A 23,319-nucleotide genomic window follows, 5' to 3' on the forward strand; every position below is an offset into this window, starting at 1 on the left:
TCGCTTTCAATTATTTGACAAAATTCCTTCAACAAGTTGTTAAGAATAGTACCTTACCCAAGTAACAATTTAAGTTTTTTTACTTTCTTAAAGATAGATTCAAGTTATCTTAGCCAAAAATTATCATAAAACCAAACTTTCTCCAGAACAACAATAAATCAGCGTTAAACCTGAGTTAAGAGCAAAGTGGACTATTTTAGGAGGTTATCAAGAGCGTTTATGCGGAGTAATTTAAAACTAAGCAACTTTGACGTTGATTTTTACAATACTCTGCAAATGTTTTTTATTGCTATTCTAAAACTTATTCTCAATCTTCAAAAATTTATAACATCATAGAAGAGATCTTCAAGACTGTAATAAAGTGAACTTAAACTTATTTGGTCTCGTTGATGATAAAAAAGATTTGTCGAAGAAAACCCAGTTCTAAATTTTATTTCGTGAAATCCATTTAATCTTTTCGAAATTAATTCACAAATGGCCGATGAACTTAAGCTTACACCGATAATTATATTATAATAACCAAATGAACATAACTGTGACTTTACGCAGCCATTTTTATCGTAAAATTCTTGCCATAAAAATTTCACTGATCAATTTTCTTGGATGCCTCGAAAAAATATGCATCGAAGGTATGAATCTTTCAAAATTACTATGATTTGTAATTTTTATTGGAACAATTAATTCTACATCAGCAGAAAAATCAACATGGCTTCCGTTTTTGGGCGTTATTTTTTCATGTTAATATGGCTGATCTCATCAAATCTATTCTCTCTTACTCAAAGCAGTTATTAGAGCTATGTTTCTTGAGAAGCTCTTGTTCAAGATTAAGTAAGAACATGTAGACTGCAGTAAGCTTTAATGCGGTTTTATCGCAGAGTAAAACGCGTAGTAATGCGACCGTAGCGCATGCACATATTTGTTTGCAGGAGGTAGATCCGAAAAAGATTTTTGGAAATGCTTTTTTGTCGTTGGATTAAAAGAATGGTGTTAATTATTTTTCAAATCTTTTTATTTATTCATTGAACGGCCGCGACTTTTGAAGAAAACACTGATCTCGCACTTGAATCTAAATGTAAGGACGGGTACTGGACACGGATTCACCGGCAGGTTGGTGTTTTGCTCGCACCTTATTCGACAGCCTTGACGAGAGCCTTGGCCACTTCAACGGCAATTCAGCCTCGGCGCGTTCCACATCAGTAGAGGCCGACGAAAGTTTACTCTGGGCGCCGGACAGGAGCTCGCGGCACGCACCGGCATCCAGATCCTAAACCGGGTGGGCTTCTTCGGCCAGCACCTGTCGAAAAAAAATCACAGGGAAAAAAAACGTTGAAATAACGAACATTTTTAGTCACAGTAATCAACACGAAACCAATAAAAACACTAGCACTTCGCGGGACATTTTTCTCCATTCTCGAAACGCCTAATTCTGGTCCGGATGCGTCGTGCCGATTTTGCGTGTCGGAGAGGTCACTAAACTGACTGACTGTACGAATATTCAGTTATTTGACAGATCAAGTTGAAAGACTCTTGAATTATGCGGAGAAGTTTTAGTTCAGTTTTAAGGCAGTATTGGCAATGTAAAATGGTCTTAAAAATAACCTCTCTGGGATAACTTCAAGTCAAACAACGAAGAGTGACATAAAACTATGTGTCATGCTTCTAAAGTGCTCTTGAAGATACTTTTAAGAGATTTCTATCGTAAATCTTGAAAGTTTTGTTCAATATCATCACAACACCGAGTAGCAAATTTTAAATCTTTTATAAAACCTGCTAAGAAGTAGAAGCATTTTGCTTGTTACTTGGGTACACATGCTGATTCCTTTTGGTAACGATTATCCCATTCCTTGTAAAGTTATGGAAATCGTCATTAATCAATGATTGCCAACTAGGACGTCAATGACTGTGCCACAAAATTGTATAAATTCTGAAGCACATTTGATTATATCAAAAATTCTTTCAGTGGCTTCAAGAAGGCAACAATCAGCAGATGCTGATTCCTTTTGGTGCTGAAATTTGTTAAATTGAATTTAATACAGAATATTTTATAGTGATGATCAATTTTCTTCGAAAATGATCAACGGCTTCACCTTAATCACAAGTTATAAAAATATAAAAAAATTCCACCAACCTCAATTTCACAGCTTTTTCCAGCTAACATTATTACATCAACACTGGGGAACAGATAAGAACTTCCTGGGCGGTGCCACACCCCTCTTCAAACCCTGTAATGGCAACGAAAAATTAATTAAATTTATCATCCGTCATCACACTGAACGGCACTACAGCCAGCCCCCTAGTGCAGATTCCATAATTGGAATCTATTTTTAAATGCTACTTCTTTTTTCACCCCACTCTTACCGGTTTTGGTTCGGTTGTGCGAAAAATTGGAGGCATAAAAAAAACTTTTGCGTATTTTTTTCTTCAACCTCGGGCGGCTTGTGAAATGAAATTTAGATGATGTGAAAGAATTCAGATTTTTAAGGCATCAGTTTTTCCATATCATTTTCCATACAAATTTAGCGGCTATCCGTACAAAAAAAGGTTTACCCGATTTAAAAAAATCATTCTTTGATCTGGATGAAACTTTGTCCATGCATCATTTTGTCAAAAGAAGCAATTTTGTATCATTAGTGTGAAGTCTCCTTACTACATATTTCGTGTTTTTGGAAATTATCGAAAACCTGGACATACAAAATTGCAAAAAAAAACATTTTTTACATTAGGGGACATCAAATGCCAACTTTTCAGAATTTTCCAGGTTGTGCAAAAAATCTTTGACCGAGTTATAAATTTTTTAATCAATACTGATTTTTTTTTAAATCGAAATATCTGTCGCAAAAATTTTTCAACTTCATTTTGCTATGTAAAATCAAATTTGCAATAAAAAGTGCTTCAGTGAAATTTTAATAAAGTGCACCGTTTTGCCTTCCTCATCTCACTGAGGCAAGGCTATGAAATCACTCGAAAAATGAACTTCTTAAATACGACTCCTAGTATACCTTCACGTATACCTATCGACTCAGAATCAAATTCTGAACAAATGTCTGTGGGGATGTGTGTAGACACGATTTTTTTCCACACGATTATCTCAGAACTGGCTGTACCGATTTTTGCCAGATTCGCCTTAATCTGTTCGTTTTGGGGTCCCCTAAGACCCTATTAAATTCTATTCTGTTTAGTGAAGTACTTTTAAAGTTATGCCAAGAAAAAGTTTTTTTGTAACTACAAAAAGGGTGATTTTTGCATAACCTCAAAGGCCGGGTCTTTTTGCTTTTTTGACTTTTTGACCACGCGAGGGATCGGCAGCCACACCCCCTTGCATGCGTATCGCCCGGTTGCCACATCGCTTAAGCAGTGTCTGCGTCTCTTCTTGAAAAAATCTGTATTATGTTGCTGCATCATTTTGTCTCGACAAAGATTTACACGAACTTTTTACTGAAATATATAACTCATGAGACTTTTCACCTTTTTTTGAAGAGTTGGTAAAAAAAGGATTGAAAATTGCTGTTCAAGTAAAATCAATAATTTAAAAAAAAACAAATGAAAGAAAAATTAAGAAAAATAAAACAACTCTAAAATTAATTTGTAAATACCACCTAAAATACAACATGAATGCGAGGAAGGCACCAACCACCTTAAGGTGGATTAAGTAACGTTTCATATTAAATCCATTGTTAGGTGACTTTTTTGAAAATAGTCGCAGTTATTAATTTTTGGAAATTGCTTTCGTAAAAAATATTTTTGAAAAGCTGAGAAAATGCTCTATATTTTGTTTTTCTGGTTTGAACGGTTTAACAACAGGAAAATTTACGTTTTCTAAGTCTCACCAAAACAACCCACCATTTTCTATTGTCGATATCTCATCAACTAATGGTCCGATTTACAATGTTAAAAAATGAAACATTAGTGAAATTTTCCGATCGCTTCGAGAACAATATTGTCAAACAATATTTAATTTTTTTCAAATCAAGACTAACATTTCCAAAGAGTCAAACATTCAATATTACGCCTTTTTGAAATGTTAGTCTTTATTTAAAAAAATGTTTTCGAAAAGATCGGAAAATTTCACGAATGGTTTATGTTTTCACATTGTAAATCGGACCATTAATACCATGTATCATTTTTTTTCAGTGTAGTCCTTATCCATATTTAAAACTTTGCCGAAGACACCAAATCGATCATAAAATTCCTTCAAAAGATACAGATTTTTGAATTTTCTTAAATGAAATGAAGCTGCCAAATTTGTATGGAAAATTAAATGGACAAAATAATTATGCAAAATGGCTTCTTTGGGCATACCGGGCACTACAAAAGTTTCAGTCAGATTAAAAAAGACAAAAAAAATCGAATGACCGAAATCTGAGAGCATTGTTCTCATATCTCCTAAACTATGCCTCAAAAAGATTTCTGTTTAAGTCCCGTAAAACATTTAAAAAATCCTTAAATTTAAATAAATAAAATATAATAAATGAATTAAATTTAAAAAATAATTGCTTTTAAAATTAAATTTTTAGTGAATTTAAGTTGTAAAAGAAATCCATCATTTTTCCGTGTACAAAGAAATCTCTTTTTACGCGGTGGCGTTACGCTTTTTATTTCGTCGATTTCTCTAAAGCCATACAATATTTCTGCAAGCTTCAAAAGGCGTTATGTAGAACTGAACAAACCCTACAAATTGATTTTAAAAGATTGCAAAAATGTTGCGTCGTTCCATAGAAATCGACAAAATAGAAGAAAAAATCGTAACGTACCGCGTAAAAAAGTGGTTTTCTGTACCATTTTTTTTCTGGTAGGTCCTAATCATAACTAATAACTTTACCGAAGACACCAAAAATGACCAGAAAATCCTTTTTTTAAGATTCAGAATTTCAGACCCATTCGTTTGACCAGCCCCCAAATCTGTAAGGGGACCTGTATGAAAAAAAATTATGCAAAAATTATGTACAAAGTTTCATCAAATTCAAAAAATACAAAAAAGTCGATTTGCGACAAAACCAACTAATATGAAACACGAAAAAAAAACTAAAGTCCCAAAAATATACTTTTTTCATCATTTGAAAATGTATTTTTTTTTAGCCCGTTAAAAATGTTATACTTGATGCTGAAATTTCAAAATATTTTTAATTGAAAAACGCAGGAAATTTTACAAAACATTCATTTTTCAACATTGCAACTCGGACCATTAGTTCCCGAGATATCGGTGATCAATTGGCTAATTGGGCAACTCTGAGAAAATCTCACTTTTTTTTTTTTTTAATTTGCATGGCCGTATCTCAGCAATCAAAAGGTGTATCAACCTTTCAACAAAGTTAAAAAAATCAAAATGAATGATTTTTTTCAGTTTTTCGAAATTATTATTATTTTTTTTTTTTTTGGTTAGGCAAACACGGGAACTATTTGAAAATAAACGATAAATTGTGATTTACTAAGGTACTTTTAGATTGCAAATATGATTTACATTACAAAATGAGAGCAAAACATTATTTTTTGCAATTCCGTCGTGAAACTACTTACTTTTCCTGTCATTCTGAACGACAAAATAGCCTACTTTTCTGTACCAAAAATAACAGAATCGAATAGCAACACTTTTCAAAATAAATGCTGAAAAGTTCTACTTTTCAGCACTCAAATGGGTGCTGAAAAGTTGAACTTTTCAGCACTTGTTTCGAAAAGTAACACTGTTCAAAATTTTTTGATTTAAACGATTTATTGACAAAATACATAAAAATTTGACATAAAATTTCACTCAGTGTGTGTTTTTTGGAATTGCAAAAAATGTTGTATGGAACTCGTTGCAAAACTTGATTTTTTCAGCACTCTTCGTATTTCCCTAACTCGGTGAACCTCGATGGATAAATGTACGACTCGTGCTGAAAAAATCCTCTTTTTGCAACTTGTTGCATAAACTACTTTTCTGATGTTCAATTCAGAATTTTAGAAAAATCACAATTTCACAAAAAAAAATTACTTGGTTAAAGATTTTTTTGATACTTTCTCAAAAGATGACTCAAAAGATTTTATGTCCTTTATAACATAGAAAACGGAAAATAGTCTTTTTTTTGCAATTCCGTCGTGAAACTACTTTCTTTTTCTGCCAGTTCTAGAACGACATCTGCCTGAGTCTTTACAATGCTTTTTGTAGGTCAAACATTGGTTGAACATTGAATTGTGGCGAACTGTCAAACTTAATCGGTTTGTACATACCATTTTCCTTACAAATTGATTGCTTTGCATACAACAGTGGTATATAAAAATTCAATAATCTGTACCATTTGACATTTTACTTACAATTCTATTCAAAGGATGATTTTCAGAATTACAAAAAAAAATGTGTAAGGAACTCGTTGCAAGATTTTTTTTCAGCACTCGTCGGTGAACCTCGATGGATAAATGTGTTGAAAAAATCAAGATTTGCAACTTGTTGCATAAACTACTATTTTAGGAAAATAATCATAACTATCATAAGTGACAAAATGTGTATCATTTTTTTCCGTGCAGTCGGTGTTCGTTGTAGTGCCGATCCAAAAAAAATCGATCAAAAATTCTTTCAAGACATACAGATTTTTGATTTTTCATGAACCACTTTTGAATGGAAAGCTACCAAATTTGTCTGGAAAATTATATAAATAAACTGAATATGCAAAATAGCTTCTTCCAGTTGAATAAATAACAAAATTAAAATTTGAATGATTGCTAATTTTGTAGATAATTGCTTTTTAGAAAACCGCATTGCGAGCTTGACAGTTCGCAAAAAAATAATTTTCAACCAATTTTCAATCTTCAAAATGGATTGTAAAGAAAATTGGAAAGAAAAACACTAAGGCCAATAAAAATATTTGTAAACGATTAGTTTGGATTGTAATATCAATTTTTAATTTTGTTGTTTGTTTCTAATATACCTTTTTAAGCTTGCCCAAATCTGATAAAAATAGATTATCAACGCAGGAAAGGCGTTTTGAATTGTTTTCAGTGGATAGCACTTCTAGTTCCATTGACATTTTTGAGAACTTTGAATAAAGATTGTCCCCTGATTTTTCTAAATTATTTATTTTGAAGGGGCTACATAAACTTTGTAAAATGTTTGAAAAGGCCCATATGAAAATAAAAATACTACAAATGAAAAAAGAATAAATGTATACCTAAAAATAGAAATGTATTTAGTTTTTTTGGAGAACAAAACATGTTCAAAGTGACCTTACGAACAAAAGAAAAAAAAATCTCAATCCATGTTTTTAAGATAAAACCTCGTTAAGTCACCTGATTTTTGTTTTCATTTTTTTGTGAACACCATAATGAATATTGAAGTAAAATATTATTTAAGTGTCGCTCCGTGTTCTGGGACGTGCTTAAAATCCGCCAAACGCCCAGTAAAGTGTTCGCACTCATGATTTACGACGGTCGGTCTGTCGGTGAAATCTGCATATTTGGAATTTCGCGTTCGTCCGGTATCCCTCGTTGGAGAGACCCTCCTGGATGTATGCAAAACCAGTGCATACCATGGCAAACAACCCATATCCTGCCTGCCCTGGTACAATATTTCTGTTTCAACATCCGGCGGGGCTTTTTCGGACGTGTGTGTGTGCTCCACCGCTTGTTAACCCAGTTCATCATCCTCGTGGCACGGCGGATGGTGGTGCATCGCCTACTGCAGTTGCAGCAGATGAGTCCTGGTTTGAGGCAGTTCTAAGAGAACGAGACGATGTTTGCTTTGTTTATTTTTTTTTCCTGGAACTTTAGGTTTACTTTAGCACAGAGGAGCACGGTCCACGTGGTGAAGATAAAGGCTCCACGCTGTTGAATCAAGTTGAAGGTCACTCGGAACACCCGGGAATCGACGATTCATTGTATCGATTTAACTCATTGCTGGATGTGAAGTTGAATCGGTAACGTTGAAGAGTGCTTTCACGATTGATTAATTAGCACTAGACAAACAATGGAAGGTTGAAGAAAAAACATTGCACATCGATGTTGAAACAACTGTTCCAGGACCAAGTATGTAAAAAATTGTATTATGTTTTAAAATCAAAAATCAATATTTAAGAATGCAAATAAGATGAAAACCAACGAAAAATAACGTCCCCAAAGCCATCCAATCAACCCGGCGAAACCACATTAAAAATGCATTACTTGCCAGCATTGGTTGACAAACCAATTGGGCTGAATCAATACCAAATACCAATCCCATTTAGAGGTGGGCAAACAACGGGGCTCGCAAAACAGAAAAACAGTCATTCCCGGCCATCGTTTGCACCCAATTTTCGCGTCCGGCGCCGATTCATAATTGATCCCCAACCGCAGCAATAAACATTTCGAACAGAAACAAAATAAAAATCGATACACCTTTCTTCCAGCCCAGTGCGACCAACCGCGAAAGAGAAACTTTCGATCGAAAGCGAATTACATTTTAATTGAATCATTTTTAATAACACTGTAATTTCGTCGGCGGCAGGTCGCAAAGTTTCACAGCTTTATTGATCCAATTTTGAGGGCAATCAACGGCAGTGCGACAATCCAATAAAGTCGTCCCACCGCCCCACCAGCTGGCAACCCGGCCAAGCTATGAGCAGTGGTCTGCGTCGAACCATTCCAAACCTGGCACGACTCGACGCGGATGGCCGGCTTCCACGCGCTGCAAATGTCCGACTCGGCAAAGGCGCAACTCTTGACGGTTCCGTTCTTGGCCCCGTCCGAAATCACCACCTGGAAGCACGCAAAGTCCTGCGGACCCGGTGCCGAAAGTAGTCCCTCGAGGTTGGCCAGTGCTGCCAGATGGTGGTACAGCCGGTTGACGGTGTGCACGTTGCACTCGATTTGCTCCTCCTGGCTGGCGGCGGCGGCGCCATCACAGCCCTCGAACAGACAGTGCTGGCAGTGGAGTGCGACGGTTGAGCCTACATCGAGGGAGAGAGGTAAAATGGAAATTGCAATCAAATGTTTGTTTAGTTTATTATTCAGTGAATAGAAGTGATGCCATTATCTCGCATTAGTGACGCCGAGTTGAACAATTAAGAATAAAAGCATTTCTCGATAATGGCTGGGAGTGCAAACTCGTTCAGAAACTATCGTAAACCAGAGAATTTTGGATCAATTGGGTCCTAAAGTCAAGCTTAAATTTGTGATTTTACTGTTCACGACGATAAAGCTTATTTTTCTGAGTACAACGCACTTTGTACGACCGCAAAGGATTTAAAATGGATTTTTAAGTCAATTTAAAAAAAAATAACTTCGCGGCCCTAGGTTGAATATTACCTCTATTTTGAGCAATTTTTTATAAAAAATGTGTAAAATTGGGAACCTGATGAATTTTCATTAAAAATTGATGAAAATTCAAAATTTTCTGAGGTAATATTTTATTTTTTTTTTTTTTTTTTTGATACTAAATATGTCGTCATTTACTGATGAATACTATTATCATTTTTTTCTGTGTACTTGACAGCTTGGTCCAAGGGGACCATAGTGAATGCATCGATAAAATGTTATCTTCACTGAAAAAAAAGTACCAAATACCTAAATTCTAGGAATTTTGGCTCCTTTCCTCATTAAGTAATCCAAAAAACCTGATTACTAAATAAGAAAAAGAGGCAAAATTCCAAAGGAATTTGGTACTATTTTTTTTATTTCAGTGTTGTAATTTTTTTGCATTAAAATGAATCAGAAATGGTTTTTAATCGTGTTTTTTACCGTTATACATAAAAATTTACACAGGGCGATTGACCCTATTTTTTCCATCGCACACACTGTAAACTGCATTTTTTTTTTTCTGCATGAGCCTAAATATATTATACCTAAAAACAAAATCTCGAAACGAAGTTGACTTTATAGCTGTCGGCCACCATTGCTAGTACCAACCACTAGTGTCTTCCTTTTAACTACAAGGACTTCGCCGCCCTGGGCTCCTAAGTGTTTGTGTACGGCACGGAGCGACGACGCCGGATACCGGATATTTACACTTAGAATTTTGAGAGCGCCCGCCGCGGGATTCGAACCAGCAACCTCTGGATTGTGAGTCCAGTGCGCGGTCCGATTGATCCACACGGGCGGGACAAAAAACAATATCTCAATGATCTTAAAATCATCAAAACATTAATATTTAACAATCCATTACTTTTGCATTAGTCAAACTTTTTGAGTATATATCTATATAAATTATAAAATTAAGGTTCAAATTTGGATTATAGGTTTTAAGGCACATTTCTCGTTCAAATTGCAAATTTTTGTCCACTTGATTATGAATGGCCTCCTTAGCAGATAGCAGTGATGAATACAAAAATACATTTTTGTGAATTTGATATATGGACAACAAACGACGCAAAACTGTTTATAGATTTTCACTACATTAGAGTTTTAAGTGTGCAATACTGACTTTTTTTTACAAAATGCCATTTTTTTGGAACATGCTTTAATTAAATAAAAAAAAATCCATATTTTTTAAATCTTAACTTATAGTTTACAATAGGATAGATCTCCTAGAAATCGGAAGATATTATTGATTTTTTATGTCCCTGACACTTTGTGGGACCGTCCTAATGGCCAAGATAGCAATTTTTATCATTGTTAGGTCCATTAATTTTTTCATATAATCATTTGGCAGCATGCAAAAATAGTATGTAAAGATTCAAAAATCTGTACCTTGAGCTGGAATTGTCTGTAAGAAAATCAGGGAAATATAGGAAAACTTAAAAAATCCTCATTGTTGTATATCATTCATAAAAAAATGAATTACGCAAAAGTTGCAATCAAAAAGTATATCAAATTTTTTGTATGTATGCAGCATTATTAACTTATAACCAATTAAAGCCTAATAAGGGTAAACGAATTTCCATTACTAAAAATACTTTTTCGAATTGCTTAGAAATTTCTATATAAATTTAGTTTTTGAACTTTCAAAACCGGTCAAGCAGTTGCTTAGACACAGCACACAGTCTTGCAAAGAAAAAAAAGTAAGTATTTCTATTCATTTTCCAATAAAACTTATTTTTTTTTAAGAAGATAGCAAAAAATATTTGTGAAAAATCGATCTCAAAATCTTGAAACAAAAACATTGTTCGGGAAGATTGTAAATTTTTAAAAATATTTCTTATTTTAACATTAAGGTTCCAAAAAATGGTGGCCAAACCACAGAGTAATCTGTGGCCAAGCTGTCGGCTTTTGAAAAAATGCAATTTTTTTTGTGAAAATCACTCAAATTTTTACAAAAAAAAACTATAGCTTGTTGACCTTAAAATCAAAATTTCCAAAAGTAGCCTATAATTTTCGTAAGGTCATTAAAATGATTTCTAGAGTTTTATTTTTATTTAGAAATTTCTAGTTTTTGATTTTTGGGTGTTTTTGAAACCGCCTATCAAAAAACACCAAAAAAGCAAAAAATTAAAATTTGGTTTAAGGACCTTTTTAAAAAAACAAGATTTTGTTATCATTATCAAAGAAAATATTTAAAAAAAATCAGGACAAGGGTTAATCCACCTGCGTGATTGGTGCCTTTCTCACTAATTACTGAAAATGGATCTCATAAATCAAATTGTCAGGAATAATTTTCATCTGAATTATTAATTCTTTAGAAAGTACATCATAACTAGAGACAGGTTTGCCAGATCTTCAAACTTTCAGACACTATCCAACCATAAGTCGGATATTGGATCCGGGCATTGTTTACATATGGATAAGGGTTTGTTCAAATATTTCATCCAGAGATTTTCGAGATTTCAGAACCATTTCAGATTTGCTAATATTGTTTCACTTTTTTTCTAATGGTCACCATATCCTACTATCTATGCATTTTTTTTTCTTTCTCAAAGATCAAAAAATTTCAACAAAATCGCATTTATGGTTGCAAATAATTAACAATGAAAAAAATATGAGATTTAGTCTTCTACTTGGAAGAGCAATAAAAAAATCACAGACGTTTAATTTGTTTTACATTGAAATCTATGCTACTCAGCAATCAAGATGAGATAAGTAAACACAAAACCAAAGTTAGAATATTATTTTGATGATATTTCATGTGTTATATTGACTCCAAATCAATTGAACCAAAGTGATACTTTTCTTCAACCAACCAAATCAAAACACCAACTATTCCGTATACCATATTCATTATTAACTCATCATGATGAACGTTCCCACCCAATTCCCACCGGTCGATTCCTACAAAGTCCATCGGGTTCCAACTTTTTCCATATTGTAAATTCCACCCAACCAGTCCATCCAAGCAACCGGAACGCAACTTTTGGCACGCAAGCTAAACTAACTGACTTGTCCGTAAAGCAACAAAAACAACAACAACGACAGTAAAATCACCGATAACACAACTTTTCTTTTCTTATTTGTGTTTGTTTTTTCACCTCCTCAGGCTTCCTGTCATGGGACGTGTCGGACTGTCACGTCGACCTGGAGGAGGAACTGCATACCATCACGCTGCAGGCCCTCGAGGGCGAGGAAGGCAAGCACGGTAAGTTTTTGAAAGCACTTTTCAGAAGGGGGGAGACGTTCTTGTTCGCCTGATTATGACGCCGCCTTTCGTAATCATCCCCAAAAAGGAATTACAAAACGCTTTTATCCTGTTCCTTGACCTCATCGCGATCAATTAAGAAAAAGGTCGACGGGATCAACTTGTGTGTCCTAAGCCGTCGGGGTTTTTGGTTATCTTTGAATCTTAATTGCGGTTTGGGATGGGAAGCCTAATCCCCTTCAAACGGAGCGCCAAACTAATCTTTTATTGAAATGCGCAATTTTCGCGTTAAAATATCCCGCGAAAATCTATTTAGTAAGAGTCTTTACAAATAAAACTGAAGCGAGTGGAAACTTTTCCCACAGTGTGTGTGTGTGTGTGTGTCAATACTTTGCGTGTGCGACGGGGCGTAGCACCACACCTCAAGCTACCAGTAATTAATTGCTGGGAAAAGTTTGCCCTTCGTGAGAACGGCAACGAGTTCCACACAATAAATCAGGGAAATTAATTTGCATGGTTTGGTGAACGAACAGCACAGCATCCATCATTCACGCAGGACGACACGGAGTTGAGTCTGTCGAAAAGAACGCCGGGCCTGCTGGGATTTGGCTGAGATGAGTGAAATAGACATGGATGACAAATTTGTACCACATTTATTATGGAGTTCTTATGCTAGTGACCGTAACTTAATCATTTTGTTCCGTTTTGAATATAATTTGTTAACATGCAAAATTCGGTCTTCTTATTTCAATCATGTTCAATGCTCTGAGTTGCATTGGGTTTGCAATCTATTTCCGGTCGGCACAAAAACATTAAATAAAATTTGTAACCAGCCTTACGAATAAAAGTTTCTCACCTAAAATTCGTTCAAACAGTGCTGAGAAAATTGGTGACAAAACATATGAGTACCATTTAGTCCCTGGAAAATAAATTTAGTAACAAAACCCAAAAGTAAAATAAAAAAATATTGAACAGCTGTCAAATTACGGTGTATGTTTTTGGAGAACATTAGGATGAAAAATTCGGCAGGTTTGAAGTTTGGAACTATAAAAGAAGGGTTCTTTCCGTAAATATTGCGGGTTATGCCAAAATATTTCGTCGAAGGAAGATTTTTTTTCGATTTTTAGTGATACTTCTACGGAAAAGTTGCTCAAAATCGATGGGCTCATCTAAATATCCATTATCAAAAATTATGAATATGCCTTAAGAGACTCTAAAATACATATTTGACCAATATTTGACCAACAATAGAAAGTTTCCGAACCAAATTCACCAGATTTTGAACTTTCTTTAAAATTATAAAAATCTGTTTATGTACAATTCGTCATTAAAATACAAATTTTAGCGATAAACAATGCTTAGTTTAAAATTCAGTGATTTTTTTTAAAAAAGCTATTTAAACCCAACTGGCCTCAAACATTATTTTATTTAAAAAAACACAATCCTCTGCCATATCACACCATTACATTAAAAAAAACATTTGGGAATTAATCACATTGTAAAGAACAGTTTGCAGCACAAGTTCCATGAAAAATGTTTCAGTTTTGGTTTAATATAAGCAGTGTATCCAATTTTGTAAAATAAAATGTGTCTTTCACCAAATTTTCTGGATTTAATTCCTTTTTTCATGATGGAAAACACCTACTCAGATAACTGAATTGATTACGATGTTTTGTTAAAACCGAAACACTCTCAGGCCTGAATTTACTTTAAAAAAAATGTTTTAGTCTGATGCTGGGCAAATGATTTTTAAGACTATTCAAAAATTACAGACTAGTTTTCAAATTATTGATTTTTGTGCTACCAAAACCAACCAGGTAAATTGTTTTTGGAGAAAGTCGCTTTATATTTACGATGCTAGGCACAACTCTATAATCTTCTTCTTTTTTCTAAGAATTTTGCAATCTGCAATCTGATTGTTCCTAAAAAGTGTGATCGGCCAACGCCGAAGTTTGACCAAGAAATAGGCAGTTTCAAACCAGTGTGCGCAACCCCACCCCTGCACCACTGACAGAACGGCGCTGCCAACCTGACAGAACTAAAAACAACGGCGCGACGACGAGGAGCATCGCGACGGAAGAATATCTAACTCTGTAAATAGAATCGGAATAAGAGAAAGTTTTCGTAGTTTTAGTGAAACTTCACCGTGTTTTAATTGTCCGGAAAGGCATCCCGAAATCCGCGAGTTTTACAGTCCGCTCGATCGAAGATACGCCGCAACAAAGTGTTTTGAAATGTTATAATGTAATATGGCAGATGGTTCAAAACATCGTTTTTGGAACTTAGGCCAATGCAAATATTTTTCAAAGTTCGGCTCTGGCCGCGGTCGAGGGGGAAGGTGGGGGGGTCAAAAAATAAAAAAATATAAATATTGAAATAACAAGCCAAAAACATAAAAAATCTAAACAAATTAGAAAATTCTAAAATTTCCAGGTATTTAAAAATTTGTCTGCCTGTGTGGATCAATCGTACCGCGCACTGGACTCACAATCCAGAGGTCGCCGGTTCGAATCCCGGGGCGGACGCAAAAAAAAATTCTAAGTGTAAATATAGGTATTCGGTGCCCTCTCCCCGTGCCCATACCTTCACACTTAGGAGACCCGGGAGGCGGAGTCTTGTCGCAAAAAGAACGATACACGCCTGTGGATCCGTTGACGAAACCGCAAGGTTTAAGAGGGCCACATTATAAGGTGTTACGTCGATTCCGTTCCGTTCCGTTATTTAAAAAATCTTGACAATTGTTATAAATCATTAAACTGTAATAATTCTAAAAATAAAAAAATATCTAAAACAAAGTAATTTATTAAAACTGTAAATTATTTGAAAAAATCTTTAAAAATACATTTCTGATATTTCTGATCACTTTTCGAAATGTATATGTAAAATATCTAAAAATAGAATGTAGGTGTTTAAAACACGTATGCCGATGCAAATATTTTTCAAAGTTTTTGTTCTTCGGCTCTGGCTGGGAGGAGCAAAAAAATAAAAAAATGTAAGATTTCACGAAAACAAAAATTTTAGCGAAAAAAAACTTTTTTTAAAAATGAACTTCAAATAAAATTTGCACCAGCCTTTTTGAAAAAAAAAACTATCGAGAATAATACATGGCCATGGAAAAATGTTGGCGAAATCGAATAAGAATAAGATTAAGATTATGTTATAGATATACTTATGCTTAGAGTTATCAAAAAATTACAAAAACGTTGTTAAAAAATATAAAAACTACTCGATTTAAAAATAAACTAATATCTGACAAAATCGGATGATAATCGGAATATTTATTATAAATAAAGATTTTTTTTTATTTTTCCCTCTCCCCCCTTTTCCCATCACTAATTCTAAATAAGGTATCACAATAACTTATGGGGAAGGAGAGATAAATTGAAATCACATTGGTTGTCATGATTTTTTGATAGATTTTTGTAGCAGTACTTCTGTAGTCATACTTTTTTATGATACTTCTTTCTAAACATTTAGTATTTTGTTTTTATAGTTTTTTTTTGTAAGAGTATTCAAATGACAAAATAAACTTACTTTTTTTGGCGTTATTCAACTCAAAAAAAAAACGAAACTATTGGCACTACGCCCCCCGGGGCATGGCCTTCCTCTAACGTGGGATTTCTGCTCCAGCGCCTCTGACGAGACAGGAGAAACCGGGACCGACGTTTTACTTCACCATCCGATAGAAGCTCAGTGGATAAGGCGGGAATTCAAACTTTCAACTCAACATTTACGTAAAAAATCTCGCGAAATAACCATACCAAAAGTCTTTCAATTCCATCTCCATAAACATTCCTTCCGTATCTTGAAAAGAGTAAAAAAACGACGACGATTCTCAAGAAGCCCACCGGCCCGTCGACGGCGTCAAAAATTTGCACACTCAGCGAAATTGGGTCCGTAAAACGGCCCAAGCTCGTAAACCTTGCGAAAATATTTTAACCTGAGACCAACGGCCTGCGATAAGCGAGGGTGAGTTGGAAAAGTTCCTAGACGTTTGCGCGTTCCTAATGAATTTACAGCACCATTTTCCGGCTGTTTTTTTAGTGAGAGAGTGAGAGTTAAAAAATGCTCCATTACCTTTCGCCTTCGGTGCGATTCTTTAGAAGAGTTTATATTACCTTGAAGCATTCTCATTAATTTGGAAATTAACTATGAGCATTGAAAGACTCGAATAAACACGGTAATCCGTTTTCTCAAAAGAATTCGGCAAATTTGGGAATAAAACATTTGTTGAATAAGTAAACGTTTCATTAACGGGGCCCAAATTGCGAAATCCAGCCCTGCGAGAGTGCTTCCAACGCGGGTCACGCCAAAGTGGCCGCTTGTTACGCAACAAGGAGAGCCGACTTTTGTTGTTTGGGTCCATTAGTTCGAACCCAATAATGGCATTAGCCGGTGCGATAGGCCCTTTCGCAAAGCCAGCACACACCTGCAAAAAGCCAATTTTCGGAGGGCCCTCTCGGATCGATTGAAAAAGGTTCGTCGTCTAATGGCATTTCCGAATGGCGGGCGCTCCCGTCTGGCCTGGGAAAAATGTTTGCCTGTTTTGAACGGGAAGGAAAACCTTTTCTTTTTTCACTTTTTCCCCATGACGGCAAAATCCCACGCAACCCAATCGCTCTATTGAGAGTCGTTTTTGCTGTTGTCGAACATGGAAAATAACTTCCCCTTTCCCCCTCCCCACCTCGTTTTCAATTCTTCGGTGGGGAATTTATAGAATTTAGTTCACTTTCGTATTCATGGATCGAACCCAAAATGGCTAAAAATGTCTTCGTGCTGAATGTTGGAGGTTGTCCAGCGAGGACACTTTTTAGGATTTTGTTATTTTCGTTGCGGCAATAATCTAAAAAGATTGACGTCATTAATCTGCGGTCGACAATCGTTATTTTGAGGCTGTTGTGCTCCATTGTATTCATTTTGCTGAGATTCCTATCTAGATAGTATAAAAGGGAAGAAGCATCCATTAATATTTTTACCAACCTCTCTATAAAATGCTGATTGCTCACTTACAGAATTCTATTTTCCAAAAAGAATTGGGAAATATTTTTTTTTGGTAGTTTAATTTTCCGAACAGTTTTCGATTCTGGTTTGAAAATCTCTTGATGTTGATGTTGATAACGATGAATGAACAAATTGGACAAGAATGAACGAAATACTCGAAAAATTTGTAAAAAGCTAGTCTATTAGTCACAAACCAACAGAAAAAAAAACTGATCAATTTTGAAAGAATGAAAAAAATCACTAAAACTTTATAGGAGAATAATGAATTGTTTTGTTTGAAAAAAAAAATCACAAAAATCCTATCGAAATCAAAATAAACAACAATTTTAAAGTATAACAGAATTTAATAAAATGTCATGAAACTCTTAAAAGATGTTAAAAAAGATTGAAAGTCTCACTAAAATATTAGTGAAAAAAAATTAAAAAATACTCCAATATGCTTACTAGGTACAACATTCCAACTAAATAATAGTATAAATAAACGTTCTACTGAAATTTAAATAAATACATATTTATTAATGTTTTGGATCCAGTCACGTCCCAAGTAACAGTTTTGGCTTTATCGTAGCCGTCACAACCGCTATAAAACTTATCAGCCGAAACCAACATTAAAACCACTTAGTCGCAAAAGCCTCCCCAGAAACCCGATAAATCCCTCTTAAAACCCAAAAAGACCTCCGCAAAAGGTTGTCACGGCCTATTTATAAAACCTTCATACGAGTACAAGGCTTTGCAACTGAATTTTAACAAACTTTTTAAAACCTAGTCAGCAGTTGAAAAGGAGCCAAACAATCAACTCGCTTCATGAAAAATAATTCTTTTGTAATTAAAGTTTTACATGGAAAAATAGTGTTATTGCAATTCATCGAAAAAATTATCATTTTTTTTTTGACTTCTATGGCTATGCTTATTATGTCCGAAAATCAGCATAAATGTGTGTTTTCATCAAATTTAAAACAAATGTATTGTTTTATTATTTTTTCTGCTAAGATGGCGGTCAATCACATTCAATCAGACCACGCATTGAGCGCCATATTTATGCAATGCTATTTTGGTCGCGATAAATGCTTTTTTAGGAGCTTGTGGTTTTAAGTAAGCATTTTGCATGCCTAAAGGCACTTGACAGCTGACCACACCCTTGGCTTTAAAAAAGAATGCGATAAAACTGTTTGGCATCGCATCTTGCCATCGGGATTTCAAGACTCTCTTAAAACTTTCATAAAACCTTATTTAAAGCCAATTGGCTTTTATTGTCACCTGATTTTATGTTCGAGGCATTAAACCTTGTTAAAACCTATTAATTAGCACTTGCTTATGGTTGCGATAAATGCCGAAATAAAACTATTAAGCAACCAAGATGCTACCAAAAAGCCTCAATAAAACTAGATGGTGGCTAGTTGGTTTAAAAATGTTGCTTAGGGTGTCAGCAAATGTTTAAAAATGTCATATTCTTGTGAAAAAAACAAGAAGTCAGATTTTTTTCTGAAATATTTTTTTAGCGGTTCAAGTCAAAAACAAACAAATATCAAATTTCGTAAAAAAAATGAAGCAGAAATAACAAATATAAATAATACCTTTTTCAACACAGTTATACTGCTGCCAAAAATTAACCAAACATTTTAGATTTCATGAAAATATTGATTTGTTCTTTCTTGTCTTATTTATCGACGGTCTAAATTGTCTAAAAGCATTGATCAGCCAAAATGATCTTATATATTCATTGAGTGGAAAAATAAGAACATTGAAATTATGAATTGTTCAGCTTAAATTTATTTCATTAGTTTTTTTTTGTTTTTCATAGGAAAAAATTTTATTTTTGAGTTTTTAGATCTAGGGAATCAATAATTTGATCTAATAACAACAATTTGTCAAGATTTCTATGAAATACTTAGCGGGATCAAGCTGTCTTTTTTCCTGATAATGCTGAGAATGTTGACATTGTTTCACTGTACCTATTAAATTACAATTTGACACTTACCTGTCGTTATCAGAACTACCAAAAAAGCTACAGCAAAAACTGGATTTACTTTCTTCATTTCGAACCATTCACCGACAATAGAAGTACTACACTAATTCAAAAGTCAGACCAATATCGGTCAACTTTTCAAATTTGTTTACAAAGTGCCAAAGCACGTGCGCCCAAGGCGAAACCTCAAGATAAAACTCCCTTTCCAATCACGCAAAGCCCAAACAACGTCCAAACCGCCAAGAGTGTCGCGCTCAGCTTGGTCACGTTCGCGATATTCTGCTCACTTCTGGCCCTAAACCGTCTCCAGTCGGTGATGCGAGGTGACGTCGTCTGGGCGATCCAAGGTTCGAAACCGGTGACGTCCGTCAATATCAGTGGTTCGGTTGGGTTGAAGCAGTCACGTGGTGCCATCGAGACGAGGCCAACCAGAGTGACCTCCTTGGACGAGGGGTCGATCTTTAGGGCGGGGGATCCCAGGTCTACCGAGCAGAAGCTTCGCTCGAGGTCGTCGTAGTCTTGATCGTTGGATTCGAGAATGCAGACCGTTTTTAAGGGAGTCGATTCCGGGCATGATGCTACAGGAAGGAACACCTTCTGTAAGATATTTTTAAATTTTGCAGCTGATTTTGATTAGTTAAAAACTTACCATCAAAACAGTTGAAGTTGTTGAAATGCTTCCCCAGCCTGGTAATGCTACGAGATCTCCAATCTTCAAACTTCTTTCAAATCCAGCTAGAGCAATTGGAGACACTTGACTGCTCAGTTGGAACGGGTAATCCGGACTGGCTAAAGCCAAATCAGCAAATCCACCTCCCTTCTCAAAATCAGGATATTTTAAAAATCGATTCACCGAAATTATCTGTTCCGTTGAGTCCTGCTTTTCCAAGTGAAACTCCCCAGCAACGAGAAAAATCTTCATCCCATCGATCGAGCATCTTGCCGCAGTAATTACCCAGCGATCGTTCAGCAAGCATCCCGAGCAAAAGTGGTGCAGTTTATCGTGTTGCTCCGAATAGTATTGGAGTGACACCAGGAAAGGAAACTCGCTGGGAAAGGCCGTGACTCCACCGTACAGGCCCTGCCGTTCAACATCCTCTGCCGTATAGTTTGTTGACGAATTTTTCACAATTCGGACGGTTCGTTTCAAAAGAGTTTCATAGGAAGCTTCAAGATTGTAAAATAACAGAAATGACAGCAACAAAAGTTTCATTTTCGAAGATTATTGATTTTTGTTCGGGCTACTTTGATTCAAGTAATAAATGGAGGAATTTCTTGGAGACTTGTATGGACAAACCATTGACACAACATGGCTTCTTTGGTCATAGGGAAGGCCCTCACAAAGTTTGAGCCAAATAAAAAAACAAAAAAATGCTCAAAATTTGCCGGTTTCGTAGAGAATTGCTCTTTGGCTTTAATTTGTGATATTTGATAATACAGTCGACTCTCTGGCTGTCGATCTTCTCGATATCAATAATTCTCCATCTATCGATGAATTCTTCAGTCCCTTCAATCTGCATACTTCAATTAACTTCATTCCTCGATATTTTCCCTTGCTTGAAGGATCTCTTCCTCGACGATCCCTTGAATTCTGTTTGCTTTGAAAATCTCTTCCGGTTGTCAATAATTTCACTTTCTCATGGCTTGCATAGACATTTTTCTTGGCGAAATGAAGCTTTGAAGGGTGTTTGACATTAGGTTGTTTTTGTTTGATGGACGTTGCCATGATTCTCTCCCATAGCTGGGTAACAAGAAAAAAATATTTTCAATCGAGTCTTCATTTTGCATCGTTCTGTAAACTGATGATTCTATTCCTCGACGGTCCCTTGGATATTGACAACCAGAGAGTCGACTGTAAATGCCATCTTTTGCCATAAAAATTTTAGTAACGCAATTTGAATTTTAAAAATGAGAATCATCCAGAATTTAATGAGGCATTCAAATAACTGCCTCTTCACTGTCAATTCCAGCTTTGCCTATAATAGGCGTGTCATGCAAAAGTTCCACGGAAATAGCGCACCCTCAATCATTTCAAGCCCCGCGCAAGTCGTCTTCGTCCCCGTCACTAGCAACATTAATTTCATCTGTCTAATTTTAGCAATTAGCATGATTGGGTTTCGCGTGACGCAAAAGTGGCGTTTCATACTGCTGGATGGTACCACCCTATCCCCATCCAATTACCCACCCACATAAGTGTGGGGATTATTCGCGAAATTTCCCTTTTCGGAAAATTTCCTTCTTTTATGCCATGCTTCCAGCAGAATGGCAAATATTTCAATATCGATCCACCTAGCAGTTCCCCCACCTCTCTTCCATGGCCACCGTCTGCGGCCAAACAAGACAACCTTGGCAGAGAGTGTGATTTATGCCCGGTTTAACCTTAAGGCCACACGCACCTCCCCCTCGCTGGCAAAATATGTATAAATATTTTGGCTTCTATTTCCGACTTCTTTTTTATTTGCTTTTGGGCTTTTACGGCGACGCCACTGTTTGATTTTGCTCTGTTCTGTGCTGGTGTGAAAAGGTGTGGATTTTCCGCACAGTAAAGCTCACGAAAAGGTATTCGTTGGGGGAGCTTTTTATTCGTCACATTGAGGGAAATTTGTCGGTCCAATTTGTTGTTGGTATGTTTATTCAAGGTTTGACAAATGTTGAAAAGTTTTTTTTTAAATTGCTCGTTGTAATAGAGAACAAGCCACAGGCACAATTTGAACAAGCAAAGCCAGAGACAATAAGTTCAATTTTGTCATATTATGCAAAATTCCTCGCCAACATACCGGCCAACAAAAGGAAAATTGCTGATACTTGCCAGAAGTGCCCTCGGGCCTCTCATAAAGTGCCCCGTTTCGTCTGTGATGGTAGAGATTTTTGGCTACACTAGAAAAAAAAAATTCAATTTTGAATGGTTGAATTTTACCATCGGCAATTACAGACAAAAACATGTAAATTTACATAGTTTTCCTGACAGCAAATTTGTCCTCATGTAATACAACCATGAGTTTTTTTTACTGTGCAGCTGGGTGGGTGTCCTGCTGCTGCTGTACCATCTGTCCATGTTCGGAGGTTTGCCTAACTTCGTCAACCAGCAGCAGCATCGCCAGTACAATTTGTTGCTGGACACACGCAAAACACTCTCGAAGACAACGAAGACGCCATATCTACAAAAGGGGCCCTCTTTTTCCTCTCCAATAACGATTTGTTGTTTTCTGTTGTGGAGGTCCTTGTCGAAGAATACGGAGGAGCCGGCAGACCACGGTAACTCGACACAAAAGATGAATAATGTCCTCTGTGGGGGTGGGGTTGTGGGTGGAAAGTCTCGAGCGCGCCACAAAGGCACTGGAAAATAAAACATGAGCAAAAACATGAAGAGGAAAATCAATTTATATGCCTCACTGAAGCGACTAATGATTTTCTTAGGTCAGTTTTTGTCGTGTTTTCTTCTTTTCTCAAGCTGCGCAATACATGCTTTGGTGAGAGAGGCTTACCATAAATGGGTAGGCTAAAAGTGTTGTGCGGTGACGACACATGCGAAGGTGGGAAAAAGTCTTATTTTCCCGTTTTGGTTTCTCCTGGAAGAGTGATTGATCACCTTTCGCTGAGGAGGTTTGATAGACGTGTTTCAAGATGAGTGACTTTTTTTGTTCTGCGGAAAACTGATCTTCACTTGTTTTAGTTTTAATTTTTTGATTTTATGATAGCAAAATTAGTTTTTTACATTTTAAAGTGAAATTTAAAAAACGGTGATTTCAAAATGTAAAAAGATACCCTTGTTTACCATGAAAGAAAAAGAATATACAATTTAAGGGTGTTTTAACCATCAACTGTCATTTCCAGGTTTGTTTTAGTAGTTTTCCAAGTAATAATGATCACCAAATGATAAAAATTTGTTTATATCAGATTTTGA

The 23,319-nt window shown here is 35.7% G+C and overlaps 2 protein-coding genes across 2 annotated transcripts in view; one reads left to right on the forward strand and one right to left on the reverse strand.

Annotated features, from left to right (window-relative positions):
* LOC6046262 (microtubule-associated protein futsch) overlaps window positions 1-23,319 on the forward strand; it is a 155,926-nt gene that overhangs the window by 66,921 nt on the left and 65,686 nt on the right. The window contains exon 2 of the mRNA XM_038262464.1: window positions 12,350-12,448. Within this exon, the coding sequence (XP_038118392.1) occupies window positions 12,350-12,448 (99 nt within the window). The remainder of the gene's footprint in view (window positions 1-12,349; window positions 12,449-23,319) is intronic.
* LOC119769562 lies at window positions 8,435-19,502 on the reverse strand. Its single transcript, XM_038262466.1, has 2 exons — window positions 19,428-19,502; window positions 8,435-8,891 (listed from the first exon to the last, which is right to left on the reverse strand). The coding sequence occupies exons 1-2, from the start codon at window positions 19,483-19,485 to the stop codon at window positions 8,461-8,463; spliced, it is 489 nt and encodes a 162-aa protein (XP_038118394.1). The 5' UTR covers window positions 19,486-19,502; the 3' UTR covers window positions 8,435-8,460.

This window comes from Culex quinquefasciatus, chromosome 3 (assembly GCF_015732765.1).
Source record: "Culex quinquefasciatus strain JHB chromosome 3, VPISU_Cqui_1.0_pri_paternal, whole genome shotgun sequence".
Classification (NCBI taxonomy): Eukaryota; Metazoa; Arthropoda; class Insecta; order Diptera; family Culicidae; genus Culex; species Culex quinquefasciatus.